Source organism: Rhinopithecus bieti, unplaced genomic scaffold (genome assembly GCF_001698545.2).
Source record: "Rhinopithecus bieti isolate Rb0 unplaced genomic scaffold, ASM169854v2 scaffold_10620, whole genome shotgun sequence".
Classification (NCBI taxonomy): domain Eukaryota; kingdom Metazoa; phylum Chordata; class Mammalia; order Primates; family Cercopithecidae; genus Rhinopithecus; species Rhinopithecus bieti.
In genome coordinates, this window is record NW_016806453.1 from 416,093 (window position 1) to 437,451 (window position 21,359).

The 21,359-nt window shown below is 42.8% G+C and overlaps 1 protein-coding gene across 1 annotated transcript in view; it reads left to right on the top strand.

The window, feature by feature from the left end:
* The window catches only part of SEL1L2 (SEL1L2 adaptor subunit of SYVN1 ubiquitin ligase), a 122,990-nt gene extending 103,664 nt beyond the window's left edge, over positions 1-19,326 (top strand). Inside the window, exons 8-15 of the mRNA XM_017876675.1 lie at positions 970-1,038; positions 2,407-2,484; positions 8,259-8,321; positions 8,870-8,957; positions 11,624-11,772; positions 12,942-13,107; positions 13,215-13,289; positions 19,124-19,326. Coding sequence (XP_017732164.1) covers positions 970-1,038; positions 2,407-2,484; positions 8,259-8,321; positions 8,870-8,957; positions 11,624-11,772; positions 12,942-13,107; positions 13,215-13,289; positions 19,124-19,326 — 891 coding nt within the window. The remainder of the gene's footprint in view (positions 1-969; positions 1,039-2,406; positions 2,485-8,258; positions 8,322-8,869; positions 8,958-11,623; positions 11,773-12,941; positions 13,108-13,214; positions 13,290-19,123) is intronic.
* The last annotated feature ends 2,033 nt before the right edge of the window (positions 19,327-21,359 follow it).

A 21,359-nucleotide genomic window follows, 5' to 3' on the forward strand; every position in this document is an offset into this window, starting at 1 on the left:
ACATCAACCTGATCAAGACTTTTTAAAGAACGGAAGGGTCATATCCTAGCAAGACACTTTAAAGAATGGCTTCACAGCTGGGCATTGTGGGGGTCGCCTGTAATCCCAGCTACTCGGGAGGCTGAGGCAGGAGAATCACTTGAACCCAGAAGATGGAGGCTGCAGTGAGCCGAGATTGTGCCACTGCACTCCAGCCTGGGTGACAGAGTGAGACTCCGTCTCAAAAACAAACAAACAAAAAGAGCGGTTTCATATCACATTCTTGAGGCTGATTTCTTTCATTGCTCTATATGGTTTCCGAGGAGGGGCTTTCCAGAAGGTCAAGATGAGGCCTAGGGAGTGTGGCAGCAAGGGACAAGGTCAGCCCTTACGTGTTCTAGACAGAGTGCTTCATTTAATGTAATGACCTAGACAAAAATCAGAGGCTTTACTGGCCTCCTTCAATTTGAGTCAGAAGGAATTGTCTTAAAGCTCACTTCTGCATAAAGACCTAATCTCAGCAGCCGGGCAAGTGTGTCTGGTCTTACTATGCCTATAAACATTAGGAGACTGTGTATCCAATTCTGCCAACCATAGTAAAACCTCTTATTAAGTACACAGTGTCAACAGAGAAGCCTGCTTTTCAAAATAATGGACTATTTAGCTTCACAGCTGGGATTCATCTCTCCCTACAAAGCTACATTCCCGTCGTGGCTTTCCAAATGTAAGAAGCAAGTCCTCATGTTACAAAATGATATGAAAGAAAGAGATGGAGACACTCTCCCACTCCTCAGGTTATGGTTGAAAAAGCACTTGGTCGGAATAGTGCCTTGAACAAAATGGGCATTTCACAGATTTTTTTTTAAGCTCAGTGGCAAGAACCATAGATATTTTTCGAATGCATATTGAATTAAATAAAGTGTGGCTCAAAAAGCTATTTTGAAGGATTTATTTTGTGACTAGCAATAACACTGTTCCTTTTCTCTCCAGAAAGCATTACACTACTTCTTAAAGGCAGCAAAGGCCGGGAGTGCAAATGCCATGGCATTTATAGGAAAGGTACATGCTTCATCTTGATTCATAGTTTTCATTTATTAAAAACCTAAGAAATTAGCAGCGTGTGCCTGTTGTCCCAGCTACTTGGGAAGTCGAGGTGGGAAGATCACTTGAGCAGAGGCGACCAGCCTGGGCAACATGGCAAGATCCTCATCTCAAAATAATTAAAATTTAAATTTAAAAAATACAAACCTAACAAATGAATGATACCAGCTCATTGAACCCATTGTAGAGGGACAGCGCAGCAGGCCTCTCTGACGGAAGCAGCTGAATGGGGCGTTTGGCTGCAACCTGAGGGTGGTATTCTTGAGGTGATGGTTTGGGAAGAAGCCCCATATAACAGCAGCCTTTATCTGGGGCACCAAAAGCAACCTTAAAAGTGCACCTGGGCCAGGCGCGGTGGCTCCCGCCTGTAATCCCAGCACTTTGGGAGGCGGAGGCCGGTGGATTGCTTGAGGTCAGAAGTTCAAGACCAGCCTGGCCAACATGGTGAAACCCCGTCTCTACTAAAACTACAAAAATTAGCTGGGCATGATGGCGGGTGCCTGTAATCCCAGCTACTTGGGAGGCTGAGGCAGGAGAATCGGTTGAACCCAGTAGGCAGACGGTGCAGTGAGCTGAGATCACGCCACTGCTCTCCAGCGTGGGCAACAGAGAGAGACTCCGTCTCCAAAAATAAAAAATAAAATAAAAAAGTGCACCTGGCCCAGGGCTCCTCCTCTGAGCGTAGCTATGAGCCTATGACCACCCCACTCCCCAGTATGTAAGAGGAGATCCAGGTTGGTTGAGTGTTGGAGACAGGTACAGGTCTGAGCCCAATCAGGCCCTTCTTTCCTCTACTGCTGGAGTGTGAATCAGCTGCAGACTGACCAGAGCTATCCTTATGCCACCTCTGATGGGAGGCCTCCTGTGACTGCAGAGTAGCCTGGTGGAGGGTACCTCTGGAAATGCATGCTCTTCTCTCTCCTTCAAAGACTGTTCACTCCCCTATGTGCCACCCTTGGCTCCCTGGGGCCGATTTGCATTAGTAACCATAGGGACAAATGTCCTGCTTCCTAAATGCAACACACAGTAAATGTAGATGCAAAACAAAAGAGAGAGAGAAAACACAAACAGGGTCCATTTCTTTGCCCTCAGGCAGGGTCACTCCAGAAATCTGTAATAAATGGTATTCTTACTTTTCTTGTTGTTTTAAATCGAGGTAAAATGTAAATATGTAAATAACACAAAATTGACCACTCTAAAGTATACAATTCAGTGGCATTTACTACTTTCAATGTGTTGTACCACTCTTACCTCTATTTCATTTTAAAATATTTGCATTACCCTCAAATTATTTTTTTTCTATCCTCTTTTCATTTTTCTTCCTAGATGTATTTAGAGGGGAATGCTGCCGCACCGCAAAATAATGCTACTGCCTTCAAGTACTTTTCCATGGCAGCCAGTAAGGTATGTCCTTAATGCACTGCTGTAAACACATACACACAAATTGATTTTATTACATGCAGACTGGTGCCAAAGAATGGACTTCAAAGTCCCAAGCCCAGATAATGGGCCAGTAAGGAGTTTTGTGTCCTGAAGAAGTATAATACTGGTGATGGGAGTATGCAATGACAGTAAGGGAAGCTACGACTTGCCATCTTGGAAAATGAAAAATGGCAGTGGCTTGTGCTGCCCTAGCAGAGGCCAGGAGGAAACCAGACAGAAGTTCAGCTTTCCCCTCTCCCTTATGCAATATATGAGGCCATCTAGCTTAGGAACAGGAAACAAAAGAAATGAGGACAGAGGAAGGGAAAATCCCTCTGTCGGCCAGAGCTCCCTCTGGCCAAGGTGGGAGCTTGTCAGGGAGGAGGCCAGGGCAAGGAGACTGAGAATAGGGATCTGGAGACAGAATTCCTGGCTTGAATGCCAGCCTTGAAACTGACTAGATGTGTGAACATGAGCAAGTTACTTAGCCTTTCTGTGCCTCAATTTCCCCATCTGTAAAATGGGAATTCAAGAATATTTGCCTGCCAGGCACAGTGGCTCCCGCTTGTAATCCCAACACTTTGGGAGGCTGAAACAGGCAGATTGCTTGAGCTCAGGAGTTTGAGACCAGCCTGGCAACATGGTGAAACCTCATCTCTACAAAAAGTACAAAAATTAGCCCGGCGTGCTGGCACACACCTGTAGTCCCAGCTGCTCAAGAGGCTGTCCCTCATATTGTGAAGTACTTAAAGCAGTGCCTGACACACAGTAAGCACACTATTATCTTTTGCAGTGTGAGGCCAGTAAGGTAGAGTGAACTTCGGAGCACATTCCAGACAGAATGAATTAGCTGTATGAGGGACGAGCGAAATGGTATAACATGCCTCCTGCATTGAAGTCTCTGCCTTTGTTCCTGGGCTCCGTGAGGCTAGTATCTGTCACATAAGGCTTAGTAGACTCCTCTGAATCCCTTTCATGCATAAAAGATGGCCTCATCCCAACACCCATCGGCCTGCTCTTGGCGAATGGCCTTGGTAAACTTTCTATCCCTGCACAGTAGGAAGCATTTTGTTGTCTTACAGTTGCATACTGGAACACTGGCAGTAAAGCTGTGCTCAAATCAGGAATCATTTCAACCGTTCCCAGTTTTTAAAAACCCACACACTGCTCTAGGAGCCTATTTATAAGTGACTAGCACCTCGGAGCTGCTGCTATTGTGGTGTAAATTACTGAGAAGGCTAGTACTCGGCTTCTCTCCCTTGTAATTTATATGAAATTGTTGCTCAGCAAGGCAGTTACCTGAAGTACCGTTAGATTAGGATGACAAGGAAAAGCAGACTGAAAAGGAGTAACAAAGAAAATCTCTTATAATCTGGCAAATAACCCTGATATGTCAGGCCGTAAGAATAATGCCAGGGAGATGGGAGTGTAAATTAACTCAGCTTCCAAGCTATTCAGGGTTGTGGAACCAACCAGCAGTGATCTGAGTCTCTGGTGTGCTAAACCCGAGCTGCTTTCCTTTACAAAGGAAATCTGAACTTACAATTAAGGTAATTATTCTAAATGGCATTGGGTAGAGATGGCCACACACTTCTTGATCAGTGCCTGGACAATTTATGAGATTTCTCACTCTTACTACTTTTTTTAAAACTGCTTTGTAAATTTGTTTTTAAATGATATCAATACCATGACACAGAGCTACAGATTTTACAACTTCTTTTGTCTTATTTACTTAGAAACAAGCACAGTGACTGAATGTGACATTGTGCCCATGTTGGACCACATTCCTCCAGTTCTCTCTTGTGCCCCTAAACACGTCAGGCCCGTCCTCATTTCCACACTTTTGTCATCTGCCTCCCCTTCCCAGAGTCTCTTATTCTAAGTCCTACTTATCCCCCAGAGCACAGCCCAGTCCTCCCTCCATCCACAGAGCTGCCCCTGCCCTTACTGGCTTACATGATCTCTTTCCTCTTCTGAACTTACCCTGCATTCACTCCTGCTGCTGGGATTTAACTGGTTCCTACCTGTTGCTTCTCCCCTCCTGTCCAAAAGCCATGTGTCCTCAACTAGAGGAGAGCAAAGGTCCTGCCAAAGGGTTATTAAATAAAGGGGTCTAGAGCAGGGGTTTATTAAATATTTGCCAAAGAAAGGCCTATTTGCTCCCTGACTTCATGTCAGTTAACCTAAGCAACAGCATTACACCCTAAAACAGCAGGTGTATACTAGAGGGATTGGCTATACATATGGTTTTTCTGGGCCAGAAAGTGTTTTAAAAATCAGTAAACTGGCCGGGCATGGTGGCTCACGCCTGTAATCCCAACACTTTGGGAGGCCGGGTCAAGAGATTGAGACCATCCTGGCCAACATGGTGAAACCCTGTCTCTACTAAAAATACAAAAATTAGCTGGGTGTGGTGGCATGTGCGTGTTGTCCCAGCTACTCAGGAGGCTGAGGCAGGAGAATCGCTTAAACCTGGGAGGCAGAGGTTGCAGTGAGCTGAGATCCTGCCACTGCACTCCAGCCTGGCAACAGAGCAAGACTCTGTCTCAAAAAATAAATAAATAAAATAAATAAATCAGTAAACTTGACATCCAAATCTAAACATCCAGCTTTTCTTGAAAATGGCAAAAGCTAGCCAGGCATGGTGGCTGACACCTCTAAATCCCAGCACTTTGGAAGGCTGAGGCTGGTAGATCACTTGAGGTTAGGAGTTCAAGACCAGCCTGGTCAACATGGTGAAACCCTATGTCTACAGAAATTACAGAATTAGCCAGGCATGGGGGCGAATGCCTGTAATCCCAGCTACTTGGGAGGCTGAGGCATGAAACTCACTTAAACCCAGGAGGCAAAGGTTGCAGTGAGTTGAGATCATTCCACAGCACTCCAGCATGGGTGACAGAGCAAGAATCTGTCTTAAAAAAAAAAAAAGAAAAGAAAAGAAAAGAAAAAAGAAAAAGAAAAGAAAATGACAAACGCTAATGAAACAAGACTGCTATTTTCAGCTGGAGCAGAGGAGCTGAGAGCTGCTGCTGCCTTCACGCAGGACAGGGACTCTATGTGTCTCCATCTGCACCACTGTCTGCACCACCCGGCATATTTTATTTCTTATATCACTGGCATGGTTCCTGCAGGTATCTGAACTGGCCACTCCTCACCTGACAAGTTCTAAATAGGTATGCTGGGCCTTAAACAGTGATGGGTAATTCACTGAGCCCCTGGGGTCCCAGGGACTCCCTTAGCGGAGAAAGTAATTTGTCCCTGCTATTTTAAACTTTCTCGTTTCTCTCTCCCTTCTTCCTTCCCTCCTTTCATCTGTTTCCTTCCCTTCTGTATTAGTCCATTCTCACATTGCTAATAAAGACATACCTGAGACTGGGTAATTTATAAAGGAAAGAGGTTTAATTGGCTCACATTTCAGCATTGCTGGGGAGGCCTCAGAAAACATACAATCATGGCAGAAGGGAAAGCAACCACGTACTTCTTCACATGGCAGCAGCAAGGAGAAGTGCTAAGCAAAAGAGGGAAAAGCCCCTTATAAAGCCATCAGATCGCATGAGAACTTACTCACTATCACACGAACAGCAGCATGGGGGTAACCGCCCCCAGGATTCAATTACCTCCCACCAGGTCTCTCCCATGATGCATGGGGATTATAGGAACTACAATTCAAGATGACATCTAAACGAGGCTAATTAGAAGACAGACTCACTAGACTTTGCCACATTCATCACACTGAGCCGTACTACTTCCAGAGCAGAGCAACCCAAGACTCTCAGAACCACAAGAGATGTGACCAGGAGAGAAGAGGGAAGAAGAGAGCAGAATTATACCATCTGTTTTAAATACGGATGTACTGTCCTTAAGAACTCTTACAATAGCAGATCCTCTCATACAATAGGCTCAAAATTTGGAGTCTTGAAACCATTTTTGAAATATGCCTTCTCTATTTATGTGCTATTCCTGTGTTACTAAGGGTTACTCCGGCTGCATCTACAATAACTAAATATAGGTGGTAAGAAGAAATTTGGAGAGCTTTCTATTAGAACATAAGCTCCTGCAGAAATACTAGAAACCTGTAAAACATACCTACAGATCTGCTGAATGAAAGTCAGTTAGTCAGCAGGGCACGGTGGCTCACACCTGTAATCCCAACACTTTGGGAGGCCAAGATGGGCAGATCACTCGAGGCTAAGAGTTTGAGACCCACCTGGCCAACATGATGAAACCCCGTCTCTATTAAAAATACAAAAAGTTAGCTGGGCGTGATGGCCCGCACCTGTAATCCCAGTTACTCAGGAGGCTGAGGCAGGAGAATAGTTTGAACCCGCGAGGCACAGGTTGCAGTGAGCCAAGATCACCTCACTGCACTCCAGCCTGGGCAACAGAGTGAGACTCCGTCTCAAAAAAAAAAAAAAAGAAAGAAAGAAAGTCAGGTGGTCAATCATGGTTTCTTACTGTAGTCACTAGAGGGTGAAATGCATGATAGGAGATGGAAAGAAAGAGTTTTCTCCTTGAGAAAGTCACTTTCAAAGTTCACTCTTCATCCAAAATTGATATGCTAAATATCTATATATTTGAACATGTGCTGAATACTAAATGTGTGAAATACTCCCTTCCTTAGAGTATTCAGAATATTAATTGGAAAATAAATGGCAATTAATTTAGCATCAAGTGGAAAAGGAAACATCAGGGATGTTATAAGCAATAAATCTGAATAAAGAAATATACCAACAATGCTTTACTATCTGTAGTGGCTGGACTGAAATCCACAGAGTCTCTAAAATGTGATTTGACCATTTATGTCAACCTCCTTAGACCTGAGTAGGTAACAAGTGTCTGGATAGACTTCTCCCTTCTGGAAAACTCCTACACATCCTTTAAGACCTAGCTCAAATGTCACCACCCCCACTCCTGACAATTCGATCTTCTTCAGTTCCTAGTCTCAATCAGGCACTAGAGTGTCCCTCTTCTAGGTGTCTGCAACACTCTCAATCTACTTCTTTTTTCCTTCCTTTCTTTTTTTTTTTTTTTTTTTCAGGCAGAGTTTTGCTCTTTTGCCCAGGCTGGAGTGAAGTGGCGCAATCTCAACTCACTGCAACCTCCGCCCCATAGGTTCAAGCGATTCTCCTGCCTCAGCTTCCCAAGTAGCTGGGATTACAGGCATCTGCCACCACGACCGGCTAATTTTTACATTTTTAGTGGAAACGGGATTTCACCATATTGGCCAGGCTGGTCTCAAACTCCTGACCTCAGGTGATCCCCTCATCTCAGTCTCCCAAAGTGCTGGGATTACAGGCGTGAGCCACCACGCCCGGCCTCAATCTATTTAAACTTTAGGACTTACTACATTTGACAGAACTCTTAAGAGGTCTGACCTGCCCCTCCCCTTTGATATGGCTCAGAGCCCACTAGTGTGTGAATTCTCCAAGGCAGGGATTATAGCTTCTTCATCTTTTACCTTTCACCTCCTACCTCTGCCCAGTGCCTACTATGGAATCATACACAAAGCAAGTCCTAAATAAGTGTTGAATACAAGAATGAAGGGGAGATTTGACTTTTGTTTCCCTCTTCCCTTTTCTAGCCAGAAGGGTTTATGAAAGTATAAAAGGAGAAACTAGAGTGGGTCAGAATAACCGGTCAACTGCCTTGATTAATCTCTTACTGGGTGCATGTCAAATATTTTGAATAATTTTGCAGTAATTTTCCTTATCATGAATTCTTCTGGGACTTTACTTGGTTTTTTAAAACTCTTCTAGGGCAATGCAATTGGCCTTCATGGGCTTGGTCTTCTTTACTTTTATGGAAAAGGAGTTCCCGTGGTAAGTTAAATTATTTTATTATCTTTTCATTTGTAGCAATTTACAGGGTAAAATTCATGGTCATTCATTAGTTTAAAGGAATTCATCTCTATTATCTGGTTTGCCAAACTGTTATATCAGATAATAGAGAATAAAATAATCCAGTGAAATATCTGCCAAAGAGACACTGAAGAACAAGCTTGTGACAAGAATAGTAATTCTAATTATATCTTAGAATCATAGATTCTAAGTAACCTTAGAAATCATCTCTCCTCTGAGGACTTTATTGATGGAGAAATTTATCTTCTTAGTCTTTTAAGTGACCTTCCCCAATATCTAACAAAATGTACTGTCAATGTAGAAAAAGACATAATTATGATGAAAATGAGACATTAGTTCCTAATAGAGTCTAATATAATAATGAAATAAAATATATATTGTTTCTGATACTATTTTAATTAGCCTAAATCACATAGGGCACTGTCTATACTCTTTTTAAAAAGTGGAAGGCAATTGTTTCCATGGAGTTTTACTTGTGCCTTTGAGTAATAGAGTGTAATTATCTGCAGAATTATGCCGAAGCACTTAAATACTTTCAGAAAGCTGCGGAGAAAGGGTGGCCTGATGCAGAGTTCCAGTTAGGCTTCATGTACTACTGTAAGTGCTACAAATAACGGCTGCTTTATTTAGAATGACATATGCACTATTAAGTCTGCTCCTTTTATAACAAACATCAAAGGGTTGGTGTGAGTGGTTTAGACAGAACATTTAGGCAACAAATTAAATTAGAATTTGAAAAAGACTAAAGAAAAGTACACTAGTTGGGAGAGGGGACAAGGAGGTGCAGAGTCAGGAAGCTCACCTTTGACAAGGTTAAGTTGGAGGTGCTAGCGATATCCCATGCACATCCCCAGAAGCAAGTATGAAACTCACAAGAAAGGTCAAACTTACAGAGAAGGTTGGAGAGGCATCAGCACACAGCTGTTAGTTAAGAGTAGTTGAGGTTGCAAAAGGAAAGGAGCAAGAGGGTGAGAGGAAAGAGCAGTGGACCATGGTAGATAACTAGTGATCCTCCATTCTGTATTGAAGGGTAGGCAGGGGAAGTACATCACTGAGAAGAATGGAAAGGCAAGTTCAGCGGAATAGGGGGGGGAAAAAAAAAATATATATATATATATATATCTCGGAATACGGGGAAAAAAATATATATATATATCTTAATGGAGTCAAGGGAAGAACTTTCAAGGAAGAGTAAATGAATAAGCACCCCTGTGAAACGCAGTGAGAAGCCTGGTTTAAAAAACAAGAGGCCAGGCATGGTGGCTCACCCTTGTAATCCTAGCACTTTGGAAGGCCAAGGTGGGCGGATCACGAGGTCAGGAGTTCGAGACCAGCCTGGCCAATATGGTGAAACCCCGTCTCTACTAAAAATACAAAAATTAGCCTAGTGTGGTGAGGGGCGCCTGTAGTCCCAGCTACTCAGGAGGCTGAGGCAGAAGAATCGCTTGAACCCAAGAGGTGGAGGTTGCAGTGAGCCAAGATCACACCACTGCACTCCAATATGGGCAACAGAGCAAGACTCCATCTCAAAAAAAGAAAAAAAAAAAAAACAAGTAAGAAAGAATGAAATATCTATAAGACTTGGCAATACAGAAAATGTGGGTGAGGTCATTGGACTGCTTGGGGTGGAAGCCGGATGACAATGGCATGAATTTAAGATCAGGAAGTTGAGAAATAGAAGTATTCTTGCAAGCAGCGTGACCTTAAAGGGAAAGAGAGAGAAGGAACTCAGCATCTGGGGGACTAAGGACCCAGAAGGTGTTACTTTTAAGATGGCAAGAGACCTGAGCATAATTATAACTGATGGAAAGAGACTCTGAAAAACGTTGGTGGTATTAGCACCTGATTGGGCACAGAGCAGTGGAAGCCTCTTTAACCTTGATAGATACGCAGGATTGCTCAGCCTCAAAGACTGGAGGGAGGGTGGAAAGGATGATGCGAATCTAAGTATGGGGGAATGGGATGGGGAGAGAGGCGAGTAAGGAAAGACGATGTGAAGTTTTCTTCAATGATCTAGTAGGTACAAAGTTGACTTCTGTGAGCAAAAGTAGAGTGGTTGGCTAGGAGGTCTCAGAAAGCCATGAAAGTTTGTAATAATCTCTGTTGGGAGTGAGAGAGGAAGTGGCCAAGATAAACAGCAGGACATCTTAACACACCTGAATATCCCCACCAAGTCCTTCATGTCAGAGGCAGAGCCAGGGCAGCAGCAGACCGCATCATCAAGGAGGTCACATCCAGTCAAGGGGTCACTGGCATTTTCCACAGTGGCCCAGCAGGAGCACCTGTTTTGTACTATCTTGGGGGGTTGAGGTTGCCTAAGATGGCCTTGTTCTTTTAGTTCATTCCAAGTTCTTGGCTCGGGATCTACCAGATTTCCCAAGTTTCTAGAATAAGAAAAATAGTCATGGCTAATGTATATTAAGTCTTTGTATGTTTTAACTCATTTGACCCTCTCAACACATCTATGGGGTATCCCACAGTGGACAGATGAGCAAACTAAGCCAATGTTGTGGTTGGGCATCTTGCCCAGGATCACACAGTTGTGGAGCTGGAATTCAAACTCAAGCTATTTGCCTCCAGAGCTTTTGCTCTTAATCGCTACATGGTACTGCTTCTAAAGGCTCCAGTGTTAGAGCTGGAAGGTAACTTAAAGACCATCTAAGGAAAGCCTTCACTTTTGCAAATAAAGTGCCCAACTCACAAAAGAACTAATGAGAGAGCCAGGACAAGAATTTTGGCTGCTAGGAGTCTGCTGGCTCTCTGATCTAGCTTCAAATGCCTATTCCTGCTCTAAGCAGGAGTTTGGTGAGAGTTCGGCTTCTTGGAGCTGGGATTTACCTGCTGCATACGCCACAGTTGTGGCTGGGAGAAGCTATATGGGTGCCCTGATATGGAAGGATGACAAAGATGGCGAGATGCATCATGGTGGGGCTTCGGGTCCTCAGAGACCATCACTTGGTTTCCTTTGCATTAACTTTAGTTATGCCATAGTGGGGAGATACTTTCACAAGACTAAGTAGTCCTTCTTTCTCGATTTTTTTTTTCAGAATGGCTCAAGAATATAAATTTCCATATTCTTACTTAGAACCAAACTCAGTGTTCACCCCCACCTTCACAAATAGTGGATTTAGAGTAGCTTGACTTTTGGTTGGCTTTTCCCATCATATTTAAATAGCAGGCATCACTATGACTATTATATCCAGTGATTATAATATAAAAAATAAAGTCAATAAGGGATGGCTTAAAACGATTTTAATTTTCAGCTGGCTCTGGAATATGGAAGGATTATAAACTTGCCTTCAAATATTTTTACTTGGCATCTCAGAGTGGGCAGCCCCTCGCCATTTATTATCTGGCCGAGATGTATGCAACAGGAACAGGAGTAGTAAGATCATGCAGAACTGCTGTGGAGGTAAATACAATATGAGGCTGTTTTTAAAGCACTTGTCATATATGACACAGAGGAGGTGATACTGTTCTTAAATTGTTGGTGTCTTTGATTTTATAAATATTACCTCTTTTCTTCCAGTTGACAATGTGAATACTGACATTTGTCAGAGGGGAAAAGCAGTGATGTAACTCAGGTTGGGGGAGACAGAGAAAAGATCTCTCCTCTCTCTGACATTTGGCTTTTCATCAAGTTCAGAGCTCACCTCAATATGCAGTTAAGGAGCTCTGTTTCTGTTTCAGCATTCAGTCAAATCACCAGGGCAATTTGGCACTTCCAGTGGGATAGGGAGTTGCTACTCGGGAAACGAAAGGCTAGATTTAGCCTAGAAAATGTAGCTCACTTCTTCCCAGAAAGCAGCATCCTTTGGTTTTTGGTGATTTGGATGACAGTTGAGAAAGTGAATTCTTTCAGTCTGAGCCAGTGATGCGCTTTCCAAAAGAATGCTTTTAGGACCTTAATGTCCTTCATTGATTTATTAAACACGTCTGCTGCACCAGCATAAATACTCTATGTTGCAATCTGGCCCCTCTGAAGCTCATTTCAAAAGCTGCCAGCTAATGATCTATCTTTAGATTTGCTCCTTTGCCAACTTCCTAATGAATTATGTATGGCTAACCTCTTTTGGTTACATAAGGGCTATTCAGCTAAGTTGACATTTGTCCCCTAGGGCTCTGCACACCTCCCTCACAGTTATGTCACCTACACCCTCCGGCGCTGTCTTCCCTTCATTCTCTCCTTTTCACATCAGCTGTGGCCTTATAACTTGCCCTCGCAGAGCCGCAGTGCTCAGAAAGTCCCTTTAAAACACACACACACACACACACACACACACAAACGATACATTCTTATTCTTCCATATAGCCTCCAAGTCAGGAAAGTTTATTATACAAATTTAAAATAAGGCTGAGGAAGTTTCCCTCAAGACAAAAACAAAACAAACAAACCCAAACACTTCTGATCTTTGTGCCTATAAAAGGTATTAACTCTTTACCCTAAATAATTTGCAAAATATAGACCTAAAATCCTTCCCTGACCAGCCCGTAGGAGCTGAAGACTGATTTCATTTCTCATTTGCCTGGGGTGAAGCATACTAGCTAACTAGTCTGCTTGATTTCTCTTCCTGTATACAGCTTTATAAAGGTGTCTGTGAACTAGGCCACTGGGCTGAGAAATTCCTGACAGCTTACTTTGCCTATAAGGATGGTGATATAGATTCTTCTCTTGTTCAGTATGCGCTGCTTGCAGAAATGGGATATGAAGTGGCTCAAAGCAATTTAGCATTCATTTTGGAATCTAGTAAGATAAGTTAAAATTCTCTGCAATCCCCCAATCATACATATGCATATATGACTTTACTACAGAGGCATTTTAAGCCTTCCTAACGGAATGTCTCCTTTTTTTAGAAAAGGCTAACATTCTTGAAAAAGAGAAGATGTATCCAATGGCGCTTCTACTATGGAATCGAGCTGCCATTCAAGGTATAGAACCCAAATAAAAATAAGCACATACCCAGTCCTTGTCCTCTGTTATTCATCAGGTTTGCTTTAGCTGCGTGTTTGTGCACATAGGCAGCAAGGAGCAGAATATCAAGTAGGTGACATTTCAAACTATACTGATGTTAGGGTCAGTCTTTGGTTAGAGATCATTTCCAGGAATTTATTTTCCCCATTATTATCAAGGTCCCTGGTTCAGCAAACCATAGGAATTTTTCTACGGCTCTGTCTCCATGGCACCAGAACAGTTCTTTGAAATACACAGTTTTACTCAAGAAACCAGTTTCTTGGTCTGGCTTCATTCATTCATTGCTGAGATCTTGACTGAACTAATCAGAGATGTGACCCATGTCTCAATGAGTTTACAAGCAAAATTAGTTATGTATGTATCTAAGGCTCATGTGATTTCTCTATTAAAATATCACATTGATGACTACCATAAACTTCAGATCTTTACTACAATCATTAGCACATAAGAATGAAAAACCAAACCAAAACAAAACAGATACATGGCAGGATCCTCTCCCTTTTCCTCGAGTTTCCATGTCTCGCTTGCTGGCATCACATGAATAAGGAATGTAAGATACCAGTGGTGGGAAAAGCAATGGCAGGTGGTATTTGCATTGCATTGCGATGTCTCTTACTATTTTTCCCCTAAAATTATATTATTAAAAGCAGAGAAATACTGCAAAGCTGTCACCATTGGCATTTGGATATGTGAAAACTCTCTTGCAATAAGAGAGCAATTTTGCTTCCAATTAGGTTTCTTAAAATTGTCTTATGCTAAGGCCAAATCATCCCTTTTCACAGGAAGTGAATAGGATAAAAAATTATTCTCAGCTGACACTAATATGAAGCAGAGGAAAACGTCACAGTGGTGCTTTCTCACATCCAGCTAAGCTGGTAGCACAGCAACAAGCCATCAATGCAATTTTAGTGAGCCATTCCCCTTAAAAAGTCTATGTTTTATAAAATGCAATGAAGGCCTTATTTAGAGTGGGGAAACAATACCCGCAACCTCTCAGCCATGGCCAATCAGCTCAATTACAACAAATACAGGTTTATTCCAAGCCAGGAAATAGTGTGGAAATTGCAGCAAGGAAAAGAGACATTGAAAACAAGGGTACATTGATACATACATATTTTTTTCTTTTGAGACAGAGTCTTGCTCTGTCTCTAGGCTGGGGTGCAGTGGTGTGATCTCGACTCACTGCACCCTCCGCCTCCCAGGTTCAAGCTATTCTCCTGCCTTGGCCTCCCAAGTAGCTGGGACTACAGGCATGCGCCACCATGCCCAGCTAATTTTTGTATTTTTAGTAGAGACGGGGTTTCGCCATGTTGACCAGGATGGTATTGATCTCTTGACCTCGTGATCCGCCTGCCTTGGCCTCCCAAAGTGCTTGTAATATAGGCATCAGCCTGTACTGGCGCCCAGCTCGTACACTGATATTAAACTGAATTTCTCAATATAAGAAAGTCAGACTGCTAAAAATAATCATGTGTCCTAAGAGAGGTCAGACATAAGTGTCCCTGAAGATATGGCTACTGGGTGGCTCACTTGGGGTTAGGAAATCTAATAATGAAATTTTCCAATTAGTCACTGGCCGTACTCCTTTTAGCAGTTACTCATGTGAAGAGGGTGCTGAACCATCAGGACTCAGTCACTGCCCTGTGACTATGAAATCGAAGTGGAAATCCCTCCACTGTCAGTTGATCCCCACGGGAGCCTGTCTGGATCGCCACATGCTGCCAGTCAGCCCCCTCATTAGGGTGGAGCTGAATTCCCCCAAGAACCAGCTTGTTCACTGCCTTCCATTCTTAGAGGCTTCAGGGATGCTGCTTACTGCCCGCACAACTTGAAAATGCACAGAATTGTCCTATCTCTTTGTGGTTATAGCCCAGGAGAAATCTTACGGTCAAAGGATGGCAGCTTTGGGCAAAATTAGAGAAGGAATAGGTTTCTCTTTAGGGTTCCATGGACCTCCTGCTTCTCCAGACTCCCTCAGGCCTCTTTTCTGGGCATAATTCTTATAAGTTCTTGCTCCCGGTTACTGACCTGTACATTTGGAAGCATCTGGAAAGCAAGCCTGGATAACTAATGTCTTTGTCAGCTAAGAATTTTATAGACCAGGTGCATTGGTTCACACCTGTAATCCCAGCACTTTGGGGGACCAAATTGGGAGAACTGCTTGAGGCCAATAGTTCAAGAACAGGCTGGGCAACATAGTGAGACATCATCTCTACAAAAAAATAAAAGATAAAAAAAAAATTAGTTGGGTGTGGTGGTGTGCACCTGTAGTTCCAGCTACTCAAGGGGCTAAGGCAGGAGGATCTCTTGAGCCCTGGAGATTGAGGCTGTGGTGAGCTGTGATCACATCACTGCACTAAAGCCTGGGCAACAGAGTGAGATTATGTCTCGATGATAATAATAATAATATAATAAATAAAAAAGAATTTTATAATGTTAGCTGTATTCAGAGAGACTTAAAGATGGTTCACGGTATTATATCTTTTTGAAGTGTCTACATTTTAACAGAAGATTCTACAAGATTAGAATTTCAGTACCTAAAGGAATAAATTCCAAAGGATGTTAGGCACTACATTAGGCCAAATGAGAAAATTTTGGAAGGAGTCCTATATCACTTAATGCTAGACCTGAGCCCACACAGGGCACTTCCCCTTTTTCTGAGTAAGCCAAGACCATGCCAGAAGGGCTGGCCATAGCTGAGATGGCCGTCCTAGATGAGTGTTCCCTCATCTTTCCAATCAACACTCTCCTGGTGGATGGGAACACAGACCCCAAGGGGACCCTTAGGGGTCATCCCTAAGTGGACTTCAAAAGACTGATAGATCTTAAAAAGTCACATGAGTTTTTTCTACTTGACATATTTGTGTTTTTTGGAAAGTAATATTCTAAAGTACTTAATATCTGGGGAAAGTATTATCTAAAAAGTTTCCTTGCATGTCCATCCATTCATTCCATATGCATTTATCAAGCACCATTCCAGGTTCTGGGACTGTATCAGTGATTAAGAGTTCAAGGTGCTCGTCCTCATGAAGTGCCTGCCCTCATGCGGAAGAGAGAAAATAAACTAGTAAGCAAATCAGATAGCAGTGACATGCTATGAAGGAAATAAAACATGGAGATGACGTAGATAACTTCTGGGGTGGGGGCTGAGGGGAACTTTAGACAAGGTAATTGGAGACAGCCTCTAGGAGAGAAGTGGCATTGGCGCTTCTGAGAATGAAGAGAAGCCAGCCACAGGAAGAGTCAGAGAATTCCAGACCTGCCAGGTAGAGGGCCTTGAGGAATCAAATGCAGGGATCTTGTGCAGAGGGCAGGTGAGGCATGACTTGTAGGTGGTAAGGATTCTGACTATTATTCCAAGGGCAAAGTGAAGTCATTGGAAAATTTTACACAAGCAAATAACATAACTTGATTTTACATTTTAAAAAGATCATCCTCTAGCTAAACAGTATGAGGTTTCTCTTCAGAGTGATGGAACTATTCTAAAATTGTGGTTATGCTTGCACATCTCTGTGAATATATGAAAAACCATTTCGTTGTACCCTTTAAATGGGTAAATTGGATGGTATGTGAATTGTATCTCAATAAAACTGTTACATATATACTATATATAACATATACATGTATTTTACATATATATATATATATCATGCTGGCTGAGTGTGGTGGCTCACACCTGTAATCCCATCACTTTGGGAGGCTGAGTTGGGAGGATTGCTTGAGCCCAGGAGTTTGAGACAAGCCAGAGCAATATGGTGAATATGGGTATGGTGGTGCATGCCTGTAGTCCTAGCTACTTGGGAGGCTGGGATAGGAGGATCGCTTGAGCTTGGGAGGCTGAGATTGCAGTAAGCTGAGATCATGCCATTGCGCTACAGCCTATGTGACAAAGCCAGGCCTTGTCTCAAAAATAAATAAATAAAAATTTAAAAAAATAAAAAGATCACCCTGGCTGTTGTGTGAAGAATGGGTTGGAAAGTGAAGATAAAAGAAGAATTTGAAGCCTATTGTAGTATTGTAGGCTGGAATAGGCAGTGGAGGAGATGTCAAGAGTCAAGCGTGTTTCAGAGGCACAACCAACAGGACTTGATGAATTGGCTGATGGAAGCAAGGGAAAAAGAACTCAGAATAATTCCCCTAGACTTACGGCCTGAACAATAGGGGCGCTGTACTGAGACAGGGAAGAAACTATTTCGTTTGGAGGAAGGTGTGTAGGGTGCTAGGAAATCTCTATTGGGCATTTTAAGTTTGAAATCCACATGCAGACATCAAGAAGGCAATCATAAGAACCTGGGCCTCGGGGAGAGAAAGATGGTAGATATAAATTTAGAAATAGTTAATAAAGACAGTCAATGGAACGAAATGAGGTCACCCAGAGAAAGAGCTGAGATGAAGCAGAGTGTTGGAGAGAGGCGGGGAGGAGAGGCGAGAGAAGAGAAAAGAGGGGAAAGAAGAAAGAGAAAAAAAAAAGGAGTTGGGGCAAGCCCTTGACATTCCACATTTAGGAAGTGGGCAGAGGAGGAGTCAGGCAAGAGTTTGAAATAAAGAGCTCATGAGGTAGAAGGGAAACCAAGAGAAGGCAGTGCCATCAATGCTCCGACAGGACAGTGCTTGGGCAGATGGGGCCCATCACTCCAGTGCTGCTTGGACGTCGGGTAAGATGAGGACAGAGATGTGGCAATGGATTTGGCTATATGAAGGCCATTTACCACCTTCAAAATAGCAGCTTCACGGGCAATGGGGCAGAAGCCAGGTTGGAGTGGGTTGAAGAGTCTGTGGGAGGTGAAGCTTTGGAGACAGTGAGCATAGAACACACTTTTGAAAAGGTTCAGTGTAAAGGGAAACAGAGAAATGGGGCATGAGCTAGAAGGAGACACCACAGGATAAAGAGAGGGTTTATTTTTGTTCATAGAGGATGCTAGAGCGTGTTTGAATGGCGGATGGGATTGATCTGGGAAAGAAGGTGACAGTGGTGACGCAGGAGAGTAGAGCTTCAGGAGTGACATCTGAGAATGGGAGGGATGGGGTCCAGCTTCCCAAGAGTTAACCTACTTAAAAAAATCAAAAGATAAAATTGGTAATTTTTTGTTATTTAAGAACATTTGGCCAGGTGCGGTGGCTCATGCCTGTAATCCCCGCACTTTGGGAGGCCGAGGCGGGCGGATCACCTGAGATCAGAAGTTCAAGACCAGCCTGGCCAACATGGTGAAACCCCATCTCTAATAAAAATACAAAAAAATTAGCTGGGCATGGTGGTGGGGGCCTGTAATCCCAACTACTTGGGAGGCTGAGGCAGGTGAATCACTTGAACCTGAGAGGCAGACGTTGCAGAACGTGCCATTGCACTCCAGCCTGCCAGCCTGGGCGACAAGGATGAAACTATCTCAAAAAATAAAATAAAATAAAATTGTACTATACCATGGATGTTACACTATAATGAAGACAGTTAGCACTGAGTGTTATATTTGTATTGCATAAAGTATATCTAATTCCAGTTCTGGGGTTCTGAGTGTTTTTGGTTCTTTTTTAGACTTGGTTATAGATACATACATATTTTAAAGGACTGAAACAAGATTATTAGGTTGAATTCCTGAAAACTATACATAAATAATTTGAGTTATGATTCTTCTTTTTCTAATATTTCTATCAGGCAATGCATTTGCTAGAGTAAAAATTGGAGATTACCATTACTATGGCTATGGGACTGAAACAAGATTATTAGGTTGAATTCCTGAAAACTATACATAAATCATTTGAGTTATGATTCTTCTTTTTCTAATATTTCTATCAGGCAATGCATTTGCTAGAGTAAAAATTGGAGATTACCATTACTATGGCTATGGGACTAAGAAAGACTATCACACAGCAGCCACACACTACAGCATTGCAGCCGACAAATACCACAACGCGCAAGCCATGTTCAATCTGGCTTATATGTATGAACACGGCTTAGGCATCACAAAGGTAATTGTGTTGGTAATAATTCAAACCTAGTAATGACATCTGTGTGGGAAGAGAAAATATGTAAATGTTTTGAATTTCATTGATGTCATCAATGTGGAGGAAGGAAGGAAAGGACTTAACATCTGCCAAATCCCTCCCATGTGCCAATACATATTACTTACTCCAACATGAACCCTATGAGATAGAAGTTATTTTCTCCATTTATGCCAAAGACATAACTAGTGAGTAGAAGAGATCTAGTCTAGGCCAATTCAATTAATAAGTTCCTGCTTTTTCCAGCACATGTTTTTTCCAGTAGGCCCTGTCTCCATTTCCCTTCACCTCTGGGCCTTTTTTTCCATTAAAATTTCCACTGGTTCTCAAGCTCTCAGGAACAAGGAGAAACTGAAAAGAGACCACAGCTGGATACCAAGGTGGTATTAATCCAGAAAAGTCTTACGAAGCATCTACTGTGTACATGACCTAGTGCTGGATACTCTAGAAAGGCCCAAGAGAGTGAATCTCCAGTTCCCCAAGACTACACTTGACTTGAGGTGATGAGTCATATTCATTTAGAAAAAGAGCCAGCACTACAAGGTGGTATTGATAAATCTCTTAGTGAGTGTAATTAAGGCAGAAGATGACATCAGGGTCTCACAGAGTAAGAAAGGTGTATTCAGTATCAATAATGATAGCAGTAGCCAGGCATTGGGTTAAGTGGGCTATGTGTTTCTGTCATTTACATCACACAACCGTTCAATGAGATAAGCCCTAGAACTATCCACAGTGTATGCATCAGGAAGCCACAATGCAGAGAGGTTATGTCATTTGGCCAAGCAGCTTGCGGAGGTCATCAATGGTGGAGCCAGAATTTGAACCCAGCCCTGCCTGACCCTGTTTTTTGGTGAAAGAGTGGGCCTCGCAGTGAGTCATTCTTGGTGCTCAAGCATGTGTTTCTTTTCGGTGTTTATATTCCTGGCTGCATTTCTAGAGCCAAATAACGTGGGAATTACCGGCTTTCCTATGCTCTCTTCTTTCTTCCAGTTGTGCTAGTAATTGAGAATTATTGGTAGGGAATTTCCTATTTGAGAACTGCTAGTGGTGCACAGTGAAGGGCTTCTTATTCAGAGGTATGGATCCCTGCCGTCCTGTCCTCCCCTGCAGCCTGCCTTTTGGTTGATCATTTTTCATTAGCCCTGGCACCCTAAGCGGTGGAATGTCAAATCCAAATCCAGTCTGTTTCCCCCACTTCTAGCAGGTGTAAGCTTCCTATGTTTGTAAAATGTGGGTAAGAATGGGACAGGATGGGATAGCTAAATTGGATGATTCTTAGGATTTTATTTAGCCATCCCTGGGTCCCTCAACCATTATCCACCTCAGTAAAACAGATACCTGCCCTACCCCAGGCTTTAAGGATAAAATGAATAAGCTTTTGTGAAAGGGCTTTGTAGTCAAACAGTGTGTAGAACGACTGTTACTTAGATCAAAAGGGAATTAGAGCAACTGCTAAGGCTTCAATAAGATTAAAGCCTTTCTTTACTCATCATTCCTAGTGCAAAACATAATATGGGAGAAGCACTGTCTATAGAAGGGATGAAGTGACCCCACTCCATGTGTCAAATCCATGTTAGCTTTCCTATCCCCGGCACCACCATGTTATTCAAAAAGGACTTGGTTGCCCTGACAGCTGTATTCGCGCCTAAGCGAGGCCATCTTGCCTGAGTCCCTGGGGACAGGCAGGGTGTCCTCTCAGGACACAGAGCCAGCAATGCTGGGGAGAGCACACTGCCAGCCAGTGCCTGGATGGCAGACCGTCAGAGGGTGTGGTTTTTCTCTTTGGAGTCACCACTGATCTCTCTCCTAAGCACTTCCTTCGCAATGTCAAATAGTAGTTGTTAAGACATACGTTTCATACATTCAGGAAAATACTTTGAAGTTTCTCTCTGGCCAGTTTTCTGTTCTTTTCTGCCAGGGTTCTTGTTAAATCATGGATAGTTCATTTTGTTCAGTCTCTTTCAGTCAGAAGTCTATTTTATTTTCCTACAGAAAGTCTCCACATTAAAAAAAAAAAAAAAAAAAAAAAA